Source organism: Lepidothrix coronata, unplaced genomic scaffold (assembly GCF_001604755.1).
Source record: "Lepidothrix coronata isolate B3197 unplaced genomic scaffold, Lepidothrix_coronata-1.0 Scaffold202, whole genome shotgun sequence".
NCBI lineage: Eukaryota > Metazoa > Chordata > Aves > Passeriformes > Pipridae > Lepidothrix > Lepidothrix coronata.
Window position 1 is genome coordinate 828,301 of NW_016690382.1, and position 13,579 is coordinate 841,879.

At 35.8% G+C, this 13,579-nt stretch overlaps 1 protein-coding gene across 1 annotated transcript in view; it reads left to right on the forward strand.

The window, feature by feature from the left end:
• ERC2 (ELKS/RAB6-interacting/CAST family member 2) overlaps positions 1 to 13,579 on the forward strand; it is a 436,730-nt gene that overhangs the window by 7,885 nt on the left and 415,266 nt on the right. Inside the window, 1 exon segment of the mRNA XM_017832458.1 lies at positions 6,078 to 6,878. Coding sequence (XP_017687947.1) covers positions 6,222 to 6,878 — 657 coding nt within the window. The 5' untranslated portion in view covers positions 6,078 to 6,221.

Genomic DNA, 13,579 nt, shown 5'->3' on the forward strand with positions numbered 1-13,579 from the left:
TTAAGGTTCTATTTTCAGGTCTTTAATATTTTACACAACATGAGAAAAATAAAATGAAACAAGTCTGAAATTTCTCACCTCCCTTAAGCATCTTAGAAACCCCAGAGAGACTTTCTTTTGTCCTATGCAGGAGTGCAGGAAAAATTTCTTTTAATGGAAGTGTTAGGGATAAAATATTAAGAATTAGAGTTTGAACATCAAAGAGAGACCTAACTTAGAAGTTACAAAATAATGGAGGTGTCAGTTGGTGGAGTTTAAATATTACTAATATATTTAAAGCTCATTTCTAATTATTATCATGTTTTTAAAATGTTTTAAGACAATTACAATGTCTCCAACATTGTAATAAAAAGAGAAAAAGAATGAAAAGAAAGGTCCCTCTTTTGCACATTAGCCTTAGTTTAAACCCGTGAAACTTGTATAAAAGAGTTAAAAAGGTATTTTTGAATCTTCACTTAAATACGTTCGGAAGTAACATAATTGACAATCCCGATAATTTTGTCACAACTGCTTGCTTTTCAAGATTTTTAATACTGCATTTTGAGCAAATATTTCAATTGCTGGAGTTTTCTGATTGCATGACAAGTATTAATTGCTGTCACTGCACCTGACAATACTAGAATGCCTGACAGCTTTATTTTCCATATATGTCATTAGATGCATATTGAGCAGCCATTCCCGTTTATTCCTTCATATACAATTTCTTCTGTATGAAACAGAAACGAAAGGCAGGCAGGTCTGAAGAACTATTTCTATGAGGTGAGAAATGCCAGTTCTTTCATTTAGCATTGATGGGAGTTCAGGGACATGACCAGCTTGCATGATCAAAACTGAGTTTATTTGCAGCTACATATGTACTATTTTTATAAGAAACTACAAGAGAAAGGAGATAGATGAATGCCTGTTGACTAGTAAAAAGAAAGTTATTGTGCAGACTGTAGTAAAACATTTACATTAGCAATGCAGATTCAGGGCACTCTAAGGAACCTAAATGAAAATGTTGCTTTTAAAGTTGTCATGTGTATTTTGTTTTTCAAACTTCTGAGAAATAGTAGAGTAGTAGGAAGAAACGGGTGATTTTTTTTCTTCTTAGGATTAAAAAAGGAGGGGGGATAAGTAATTTGGTCAGTCTGATATGTCTGGTAAGTAGGAGAAGAGAGTACTTTGCCCTTTTAATAAAAACAATGCTGGTCTTGTACTACCCCCATATGAACCAGCATTTTGTTTGTCATCTCTTTGTTACTTTTTAAAAGAAGAGGTGCTGTGCTGCTCAGATTGATGGAGAAAGGAAGGATACTCTACAATAGATTTCAGTTCTCTGTATCTAGTTTGCATCAGCTTGCTGGTTTGTTTGTTTGTTTGTTTTTCTTTTACATCAGCACAGATAACAGAAAACATGCAAATAAAAGAATATTGTCTCCTCTGAGGATTTGTTGAGCCACTGTTAAAGCAGTTGAAAGCCCAGGGGTGTTAGAAATATAGTAGTGACTCTTGGTCACTACTTTTAATACCCACGTCCTTGGACTTTGTTGTACAGAAATGTTTTTTTGTTGTGATAAAAGTATTTAAGTGATTCCTTTATTTTAATATCATCTTTATTGTTTGCTAGCACATATGTTTATGGAACAGATCTTTTTCTGTGAGTCTCCTTTTCGTGGTGTCTCAAAACACAGTCCTGGTGGAGATATATGATCATTATCTTCCACATCATCTTTTATTTCTTCTATTTTGTTGCTTTTGGTTTATATCTGGGGAGTTGTGTAGTACTAAACAGTTTTAGACAGTTTGGAATCAGATTGATAATTGCTGCACTTAGCTGTCACTGCATATTATTTGGGGAGGTTAGCTGGAAAGAAGGGGTTCCCTTAAAGCTTTTGGTACTATTACTAATGTTTGAGCTCTTGGCTGAGTGTTAATATTGGCAAGTAGTTGTGGAAAGCTGTTAAGGATTTGGCTAATATCCAAACTCCCTGCTGACTAGGTGATTCAGGCTGGAGGAGGACACACTAAAAGTCTAACTCATCCCTGAGCATGTAAGAGTGTGTAAACAGTGAAAACCAGGACTTGGGGGGTTCCATGCAGACAGTATTTCAAGGGAACCATGTAATTATGTAAAATGTAGAAGCAATGATTTGGAAAGTAAATTAAGTGAGACAGACTTTCTGTTAGCATCATATTAGAATCCTGTGGTTTAAGTCTCTATAAAAATAGGTAGTTAAAAATCAAATAAAATGCATTGTCAGAGCATGTGGGTAATGTGAAGCCATGATATTACTGTCTGCACAGTGCAGAGATTTTAAAACTCAAAAGAACCTTTTATAGGAAAATGTGTATAGTGGGTCTGCAGTCTGTCCCTACTGGACTGAACGAATGTGGGTGACTTTTTATCTGAGAAGTTTTTTAGGCAATGTGATCTTTGAGTTGTATTGGAGCTCTTTAGTGCTGGCTACTGCAACATCTGCAGCTTCCAGGCTTCTATCGAGGGTTAGGGTTGATCTCCTTAGCTGTGGGCATACTGTTCTTGTCTGGGGTGAAAAATTATTGCTTGAGAGTATTCTTCCCCCTCCCTCAAATTAAAATAGCAATATAAAATCAATTTAATCATCAAGATTGAGTGGGCAGATGAGATATAGGTGAGTCTAAGTTCAACTGGAATGGCTCTGTTGGGGGGTTCTATGGGAAGATGAGAGAAGGGATCTCTTCTCTCCTGTTCTGTAGGCAGTAGATGATGATCTGTGTGGCAATTGTTGAGGCCCTGAGGCTGATATTGCTTCTTCATGTCTCCAGTTCCTGATGTGTTGAGACACACAGTAAATCCTCCTGAAGCAAGGAAGGCTCTGTGCATAAGCATTAAAGAGTAGAAAATGATGTAGGTGCCTTTCCCCCCTCTTGCAGACAGCAGTGGTATATGGCTTCTACTGTGTCTGAGATTTTCACAGCCATAAAGGAAATCTCAAGGTTTATCCATAAGATGTATATACTTTGAAAAAGCCTACTTTCATGTGCTTGCCTTTTTCTGAGATGTTTGCACGAAAGCCAGCCTGTGTAACTCAGGATGGAGGTGCTAACAAATTGCAAATGAAAATAGAGATAAACCGTAAGAATTTCTTTAAATCAGGGTTTTCAGCTTTTGGTCTGTGAGCCATCCTGAGTAGGTCATTAAGTAAGAAAACCAAGCATATTGTCAGTGTGTTTGCCCTTTCTACATAGAGGTCTCTGTTTTGATTATAATATTTCTAAGGGAAAAATTTAAGCAATAATTGGAAATGGTGTGGAAGTAATAACATTTCTTTGGTGGTGTTTTGCTTCTCTGTTCCTGTTGCTTTCAGAACTTTCACAAGCTTATGAAAGCTACTATGTTAAATCGGTATTTGAATGTTATTATTAAAGAAATTCAGGGAGAAGGTAGCCTCCCTTTGGATAAGGAATGATGATTTTCTTCTTCTGTAGGGCTCAATGGTAAGCATTGGAGGGCTAAGCAAGATGAAAACGTTCTCTGATTTGAGATGAGAACTTCCAAAACTTCACACAAGTAGAGAAAAGAAAGACCACAATGAATAAGTTCTAAAAGGCAAAACAAGTACCTAAAAATACATATCAGAGACAAACAGAAGGCTAAGTAGGTTATTAAGTAACTCTAAGCAAGAAGCATAAATTACTTATTTATCAGACTGTGGCAATGACAAGGAAAAACACTATGGGTATGATGTAAGGATATCCTGTACCTCTGTTTTTCAGGATGGATGAATCTGCACCAAACCCCTCCACATGGACATGTATCATGTCTGCTGTAGCTCAAAATATTTTATTGTATCCAGTTTAAATTGACATGGACAGCTTCTGCTAGCATCCTTAGTTTTTCACCTGGCAGGATAGTGTTTTTTTTTGATTTGGACCTTTTTTTTCAGGGTGGAAAGGGAATGTAGAGTGGGAGGAACTGTATCAGTTTAGAAGACAATTGCTTTTGCTCAGAATCTGCCACGAACCAGTGGAGGGAAAATGATCTTCATCTCTGATCTCGTGGGAGATTGTCTTTGCAGGAGTTACAGAACTTTTTCAGGAAACTAGAAAGGCACAAGGGTGGATTTCTCGGAGGGCATAATGTGTGATGCTCCTTGCCTGGCACTTGAGAATTAGGATAAGTAGTTGCATTCCTCCAGTCACCATGATCAGATAGATTTTTGTTATTGTTGTTGATTAATACATTGAAGCTGAGATGGCAGACAAACTGCATCAAACTCTTTTGGTGGAACAAGCTGTGGGTCGTCTCTTGAATGCTGGGTGACAACTGAAAAGAGGGACAGGTTTGTATACTGATGCTGGAATGTCGAAATTTGAAAATGTAAATCAGCAAATTACATCTGGTTCCTTTATATCTTTTGGTTCCTTTGTATCTATGGGCCTTGGGGCTGAATTCTGGAAGCTTTAGGAGGTTTTAATGGCTCAGAAAGTTGGATCAGGCTTTTGCATCTAAACATGGGAAAGCAGTGAAAACACAAGAATGGCCGCTGTTGTACAACAGTAGTTGAAACAAGCTGAAACAGCTAATTCAGATGCATGCTGGTAATTCAAATGAAACAAAAATGCTTAAGACTGTGCTGGCTCTTAAACTTGATGAAAACACAGCATATACTAAGCCATTCTTAGAGCTCATGTAAGTCCTGGGATAATGAGGGGTCAGTGGAGAACTCAACATGCTTCTTGTTTGCTGACATCATTAGTGTCCTTGGTGTTTTATACTCATATTGTTGCTGAGGATTTAATAGACTAGAGCTTAATAAATATGACAATTAATTATCCTACTGCCTGCCCCTGCATCAACACTTCTCACAGCAGATGTAGAACAGATGTTTTAAAACACTGGGAATAATGTATCTATCATAATGAGGATGCCTTGAGGGAATGGTTAAAAATTACTGGATTTGACTGAATTCCAACTTCTGTTTTTTCTGTAGACACCTTTGAAATAAATGGTGCTAGATCTGGTTGATGACCACCAATTTAATACCACAAGTTTATTGAAATGATTGTATTTATAAAAAAAAAATAATCAAGAGGCCTGCCTAATCCCAAAGTCCTATTGTATGCTTATTTTTATCCTTCAGAAAGTTAATAAACTTACTCAAAACTTGCTAAATGTATAATAATATATTATGTATAATAATATAATATTGAAGAATTTTAAAATTGGTCCACAGCATTGGTCCACATCTATGTGTTGCTTGGTTAAATAAATTACAAGGCTAGTTCTATCAAAGTAATGGGAAAAAAAAAAAAGAAAGCAAATTGTATTTCACAAGCACTCCTTTTCTAAATGAAAACCTAGATTATTGTCATGGAAGCTTTTCCTGAGAAGCTTATTAACGACAAATACAGGCATGTTAGTACTTCATTAAACAAATGATACTGTGTCATAATACATTCTAAATGTTTGTAAGGAAATATTCTCTCAAATTAGCGTAGTTTTATTGTTAATTTTTCTTACTAAAATATGTTTTTACTGGTTACAGCTGAACTATTAGAAACAGTTTCCTTCATCTTTTTTCCTATCCTAAAGCCTCTTTGTTAATCCAAACAGAAATTAAAATCTCTGCTTGTTTCCTTGTTCTGTCTAATATTGTCAGAGAATGCACAAAACTGCTGAATTTCTGCTTTTATGCTGTCTTTTGAAAATGTAATATCTTAATTCTTTGGGTAGTTCTTTATGTCAACAGTAGCTATCTTTTTTCCTTCGTATAAACTTCACATGGTCAGTCATTTAAGTCCATTAATATATCAGCTAAGGCATGTTTTTGGGCCCATGTTGTTCATGGCAACATAAAGTAACTCAAAATTTTGTTAAACTAACTCAAAATTTTCTAACCAGAAAGAAACGAAGAGTTTTCTTCTGATTGAAATTAGTTTGGAAATGCATCTTTAACTAGTCACCCTAAATACTAAACATATAGTAGATTTTATTTTTGAAGTTATTACTCTAGGGAGTGAGTTACTTATTGTATGACATGTGGCGATTACTTGCAAACTTATTTTCCGAGATGAAAGCTTAATTTTATAATTTTTTTTTTTTTAATCCCCAGGTCTGTCTTTGGAGGAAAAAGAGATTTTTGCCTACTGGAAGAATGCAGTGAAACTGCCAATATTTCTAGCTGGAATTATAAGTTTAATACTCAACTGTAGTGTTACTAATTTCTTACTAAACAGTACCTCAAAGTAGAAGAAAAATGTATGGAAGTGCAAGAACAATCAGCAACTTGGAAGGAAGTCCCTCCAGGTCTCCCCGTTTGCCCAGGTCCCCCCGCCTGGGTCACAGGAGAACAAGCAGCGGGGGAGGAGGAGGAGCAGGGAAGACGTTGTCGATGGAGAACATCCAGTCCCTTAATGCAGCCTATGCAACATCTGGACCAATGTACCTGAGTGACCACGAAGGTGTAGCTTCTACTACTTTCCCAAAGGGCACAATGACTCTTGGAAGGGCTACAAATCGAGCTGTGTACGGGGGTCGAGTCACAGCGATGGGGAGCAGCCCCAATATTGCGTCGGCTGGACTTTCGCACACGGACGTCCTTTCTTACACGGATCAGCACGGGGGTCTGACCACATCTTCACACCACCACCACCATCAGGTTCCTTCTATGCTGAGACAGGTTAGAGATAGTGCCGTGTTAGACCTGCAGGCTCAGCTTAAGGATCTGCAGAGGGAGAATGATCTTCTCAGAAAAGAACTGGACATTAAGGACAGCAAGCTGGGGTCCTCTATGAATAGCATCAAAACTTTCTGGAGCCCTGAGCTAAAGAAAGAAAGAGTGTTGAGGAAAGAAGAAGCAGCCAGAATGTCAGTTCTTAAAGAACAAATGAGAGTTTCCCATGAAGAAAATCAGGTAAGTAATTAGGAAGGTTTCTTTCTGTTGGTTTACAACCAAGCACTTGATGTTTTGCTTATGGTTCTTTATCCTGTGCTGGAACAAGTTTGACGTTTGCCATAAGAATTGTATGTTTTGATCTGGCTGCTTCTGGCTGCTAAACAGTAGGACAGCACACTAATAAGAATCCAAATGCAGGTTATAATTTCCCCATGCAGCATTCTTTTACATTTTAGCTGAAGAGAATGACCTTTCTCTTATTTTTGACACTTTCTCTGTGCTTTTATTCCTTTTTTTTGCAACAACAGCCTAAATATACTTGGCAACCTTTTTCTGAAGAGGTAAATGAGCCACCTTTGCAAAAGTATAAATAAGCATCTAGAGGCATATTTTGTATGAGCCACAGGGATTTAACAGTTTTAAAGTTAAAAGAAGGTAAATACCCATATGCAACTTTCTGTATTTCTGCATTACAGAATGAAGTTGAAGTTGTGTTTTCAGTACCATTTCAGAGACCTGTGTCTTATTTACAAGATACTCCTTTTCTATATATTTAAATTATTTCTGTTCACAACATAACATTATTTTTCTGAAGTTAAGTATTTTACTCTGGATGGATCAATCTATAAGGCTAAGCTTTGAGAATCTATGATATATCACAAAGCAATACAAACCAGTGGCACATAATAGATTAAAAAAAATTCTCATATTCCTGTCTCCACACACTTTTTGGCTGCTGGTCTCATTTTAAAGCTGCTCCTTTTGAGACCATCTGTTAACTTTCTCCAGACAAAAACACAATCCTGTGTTTCTCTCACTTCCAGATTCCAAATCTAAACTTCTTTGCTGGCAGGCAGCAACAAGTGAAATTTTGAATTTACTTCCAAGTTTGTGATCATTAGTGCTTCTCAGCAAACTTTCCACCTTTTAGGCATGTCATGAACCCAGATCTCGACAGAACTAACAACTGTTACCAGTTACATCAGTGGGAGACTGGGTCACAGTCAGAATTCAGTACAGTGAATTAACTTACTACTTTCTTCTATAACTTCTGTATCTGGACTGACAGTAATAGTTACTGAGTATTTTTTTATAGTAGGTGCACAAGGATGCTGCTGGAACCAAGATTATCAAAAAGATAAGAGATTCTGCTTTGATGGAGATTCTGCTATTCAAAAGCATTATTGGCTAGATATTATAATTGTGATAGTGTCACCTCAGTAGGAGGAATATTCTAATACACTCTGTTCTGGTAGCCTTTCTTATGGAAATGTCACATTAATATCTTATATTGACATTTGGAATCTGAAGCTGGTATTTAGAGATTTTTGTCATCTGCCAAAGTGGTTATGCCTTTTTTCTTTTTTTTCTTAAAAGCTGTTTTTCCTCATTTTGAGGGGGAAGTAAATTAGTAAGTCTGTTAGGAGTTCTCCTATTCATTAATTCATTTATCAGAAGATTATATCTTACTGACAAATACTCTTATTTTCTTGTAACTGCAAACCTGACAAAAAGAATGTATTTTACCCTATGTGTATATTTAATATGCATCCTTATAGCCCAGTATTCCATTGCTAACAGTGTCCCAAAGTTCACAGAATAGATCTAGTATGCAGTGATATCCCCACTAGTACTTTTTATGATCCAACTAGAGTTTTTGTGCTTAATAACTCTCAATGGACTTTGAATTAAGCCAGGTACTTTTGGACCTATTTAAAGTGCCAGTGTCCACAGTCTCTTAGAGCAGTGAATCCCACAGCTTAACATATCTGTCAAGTTGTGTCTGAAACTGCTTTTCATTTGGTTTTGTACTAGATTTTAGCTGCTTTTGCTACGATTTGCTTTTCCTTGTACAGGAGGAAGAATTAAATAATTGATGCCTTGTGCCAGTCTCAGTGCCACTTAATGATTTCACAGGGAACCATCATCACATCCCTCCCTCATCTCTTTCCCAGATGGGGGAATCTTAGCATGTGTGATAGTTCCTTTTGTGAAACAGTGACATTGTTTTTCAGACCTATTATATGAGGTTTTTTTGAGGTGAGGAGACCAGAATAGCTTATGTTTTTGATAATACAGGTGTAAGATGAGTTATGTTGATGTTGTAGCATTTACCCTTTTATTCTGTATGTTTCTCTCAAAAATTCACAACACTTAAACTGTCCTTTCTAGTTTTGGAGGACTTATTTATTTATTTATTTACTCCTACTGAGTACTGAGCTAGTATTTTAAGGGAAATATTTAGTATAGCTGAAGAATCTCACCACTGGTTGTCATCAGTTTAGATCCCAGCTTGTTATGCATAAAGGTAGGATTATTTTCACTTGCGTTTAACTTTTATCTCCCTGAATTTCATCTGCCAACCTTTGACTATTTGCTCAGCCTTATGAAATCCTTCTTTGCATTTGGCTTTTGTCTCTCCTGCCCTGAATAACCTAATGTCATGAGGAAAATTAGTCATCTTAGTGTTCACCCTGTTCCTTGGGTTACTCAGAATGTATCAGTCAGCACAAAGCCCAGCCACAGGTTCCAGCAAAACTCCACAGGGACCTTCTCTTGGGTTTATGAGTTGACTGTGTGTTTCTGCTATTTCCTCTCTTGTAATAAAATATTTATGTTTAAAAGGACCTATCCTCTTATCTAATTGCTGCTTACTTTTCTTGTAAGCATTTGGAGAGGAGCCTTTCTGAAGGGATGGCTTAGGAAGCCCAAGAGGGCTGTGTCAGCTGCTTTGTTAGTCTTACTTATCCACATGGCTATCAATTCTTTCAAACAACTAATTTAATATTTAAATTATCAAAAAACTATAATTTTAAACTCAAAAAAAGGGAAGTGATGTACTCTATCACACATATACTAAAAGTGATTGATTTGTCTTGTGGGTCTGAGGATTACTGGCTTATAAAACTTTCTTAAGAATGGAGGTTTTTCCCTGAAAACTGAAACACTAAAAACTATTTTCACATTGGCTGTGCTTGATGGAATTGACACTGATTGAGGCCTTTAGCCTCATAGCAAACTTTGAGAACTTCCAGGAGATTGAAGAAGGGCAAATCTATCTGCCTGCCAAAAAAAAAGTTCAATGAGAGGATAATAAGTGAATTATAAGTTTGATATTTTTATTGTGGTTTCTGTAAAAATCTTGTGAAACCCAAAGAAAATTGTTCGTAAACTGTATTAATTATTTGTATTGTTTTAGAAAAATCATTAGCTATTTCCAAATATAGGGGAAAAATTAAAAAAAAAAAAAAAGACTAGCACCCAATATGGATTTGTCAAAAATAATGTCAAACAAGACTGATTTTCTTGCATGACAGAAAAACACACCTTATGCATAAGGGAAAAAACAATACTAACATATTCTGTTAGAAAAAATTTTTCTGTTGTTTCAGGAGATATTCATTAGTGAGCTACTGTAATTGCTATTACAGGGAGACCTATGTGATTGGAAGCTTATGTCAAAGTGTAATTATCAATGATTCATGGTGAAATTGGAAGGATGGCTGGTAGGATCTGGTAGGGATCTGTCATGTGCTCTGAATGATGGATAGGTATTATGCATCCAGGTAATGTCAAGCTGGGAAGGTTTAAAAACATGCTGGAAAACAGGATCATAAATGGAAACAAATTTGGCAAATACGTGAAATGGTTTCAAATAATAGGATGTGTTTCAACGTGGAAATCGATAAAAACTGAACCTTTTGGAAGCAAAGAGAGACCCACGAAGAAGTTTATGGACAGTAACTTGGACATTCCTGATTTTCTTTTGAAGCTTATTTTGCTTCTGAAAGTGTATGCTTTGAGCACCTATTGTTTGATTTTACAACCCAAACTTAGTTGTCTCTCTGTTCTTCTTATTCTTTGTGACCTATTTTCTCACAGCACAATTAGTATTATTCTATATATGGATTGGTAGACATAGGGGCAGGAAGTACCTTACATGTTTTTCAGTATTTAAAGTGATTCTTCATCTCTGAATCATCCATTTGCAGAGTCTCAATCAGAGATTTTTGCATGTTTTTTCCCCCCCAGGTAGATAGTTATTCTCTCTAATGTGGCTTGAATGTATCGTATAGAAGAGTTAGTGTAGAAAGTTTCAATGGGGAGCAGAAGGCTCTGAGGTGGAAAGCGCTGGGAGGTCACGTTGTTCAGCAGGATTATTTTCCAGGATTGTTGCCTGTCTGTCAAAAAAGGAGGGAGAACTTGTTTATGGGTTTGGATGAGCTGGATCGAAGACAACATATTCACATTTAGTGGTTGATATGCTGCTGTTTTGACATTGCAGAAACTGAATTAGATTTACTGTGGTATTTTTTAAAAAAAAAACACACTAAACTTAGTTGCACAAAATAAAACCCTTTTTACCTCCTTAAAGATGTCATCATTTAATACTACATAATTAATACAAAATGGACCACTGCATGCAATGAATAGTGACTCTTTTTCATTCTTGATATGGTTATATATTGGAAATAAGTGGTGAGCTTGATGCCTTTTTTTTTCCCTTACAGAAAACCAGGTAATTTTAATGAAATTAATGTGTTCTTTGAAAACATATTATAAATTTTGATCTTCTTTTAAAGTTTAGTTCCTGTCCTGATATTGCAGGAATTTACTTCACATTAATGAGATGAAGAGGAAGGATAAAAAGGATAGTGAGCAGTTCCTCTGAGAATTTTGAACACAAAATCGTTTCTTGAAATAATTTTTATCTATCTGTAGGATATGAATAGTTCTGATGCTGCAATTAACAGAACAGAGCTGATAAAATAATCAGTAGATAAGGGAATGTGTATTCATGAGTCCAGAACTGTGAGTAGCTGCTCGATGTTATTTCACGTGCTCTTCATTTTCACTTTGATTAATGACAAGTATCTAAATAGAATAGTAAAAGAAAGTGTGCTAAGAAACATTCTGAAATGATGTTTCCCTTCTTTGTACTAATTAAACTGTTTTGCTAGTAAAGCCTTGATTATGCTAAAGTATATATCATTAAAAAAACCCAAAATCTTATTTTGAGATATTTTGTTTATGCCCACTGAAATTCCTAAGGTTTCATCCTAGTGGAATGTGCAGGGAGCTGCCAACAATTGGGTATTTAGTCTGAGTTCCCAGATAGGTATTTTCTTCCTTAATATCTGTCAAAGTGTGCACTTGATTACCAGTTGGAAAGGTGGCCTCCCATTGTTCCTAAATACCAGATATGGTCAGAGGAGTTTTTTGGGTGTAAATACCTTTCAACCTGTCTCATTGTGCAAGGGTGTGAAACACCACAAATTGTGAAGCTTGTTGTGAACATTAATGAAGTAAAGGTTATACACTGAAGGTAAAGCTAGTAATCTGAGGGATGGAAATGTTCTGCTCACATTTTACAGTGCTACCTGAGGTATGTCATCACATTAATAACCTAATAAGAATAACAAAAAAAAAATACTAAAAATTGGCTGGTTTTTTTAGTAAATATGTCTCTCTTCAAGAAGTAAATAAATAATAAATTTAAATATTTTCAACTGAAGGTTTTCATATAGAATTTGCAACCAGTGAAAGTCCCTTTTAAGGTATTTTAGGGTGGTTCTGTAAAGCCAGTAGGCTCAGCACATCTATTCACCTTATTTTCTGTTTTTCACTGTACTGTTGTTTCCTGCTTTCTTCATCTTTTTTTTTTTTTTAATATTTGTCTTGATCTGCATGCATACTTGTCAATTTTAACTTTGTTTTGAATGTTTTCACTGTTTTCTTCATTTAAATTCATGTTCATTGATGGCAATTTCGGTAAGTGCAAAATATTTCTTCTTTATTTTTTAAATGTAACAAAGTGCTTAAGCTTTTAACCACATGGGATAGATCAAATATTCATTATCTGGATATGAAAGTACAATGAAATCAGTAGATTTTGGTTTTAATATATATTGGAAGTAAGTGTGTTTGTATGAAATGGAAAGAGGCTGAAATAGTTGGAGTGTTCTGCTGAGGAATGATGGTACAGAGTTGGTGAGCAGTGACTGAGCCAAAGAAGGGGGTGTGTTGCCTTTTGTGCTGCTGCTCCTCAGGGTGAGGAAAGGCTCCCAGCTCCGTGATGGGGTGGAGAGGGATAAGGGGGTGGACATAATACTGTAGATAACCACGGAAATTTTGAGGAAGTACTAACCCAGAAGTGTTTAAGGGTCAATGTAGTTAGTTTTAACTTTTTATTTCTTTCTGTGGGATTTTTTATATCTGAAGAAGCTTGGTAAGTACTGAGTGAGAAAAAGAATAATAGAAATATGTCCCTGTAAGTGTGCAAGTACTTTTTTAATCTTGACTGAATCTTTTTGCTGGTGTTCTGTTTTAGATAGTAATGCACATACATACATTACATAGTAGAAACTAATAGTTTAAGCTGTATGAAAACTATATTGCAGATTAATGGTAATTTGGAAAGGATAGTAATAGTAAGTTATATTCTTTTCTTTGAATTTTTGAGATATAAAGAGATCTGAGGAAAGTAAACATAGATTTTATGTTAGTTTTTTCAGTATTTGAAAAAGATAAAGGGCATGAATTGTAGTCTCTAGCATGCACTGGTGTAACTGTCAGCTGAAGGAACACTATTATTGTATTTAAAACAAAAGGTACTTTATTCACCATGTTGGAAACGCGAAGTTGTTGAATACTGCAGAATACTTAATTTTAAATGCAGGATGTAGGTCATTCTCAATTATGTCAGTGCCCAAGTGCTA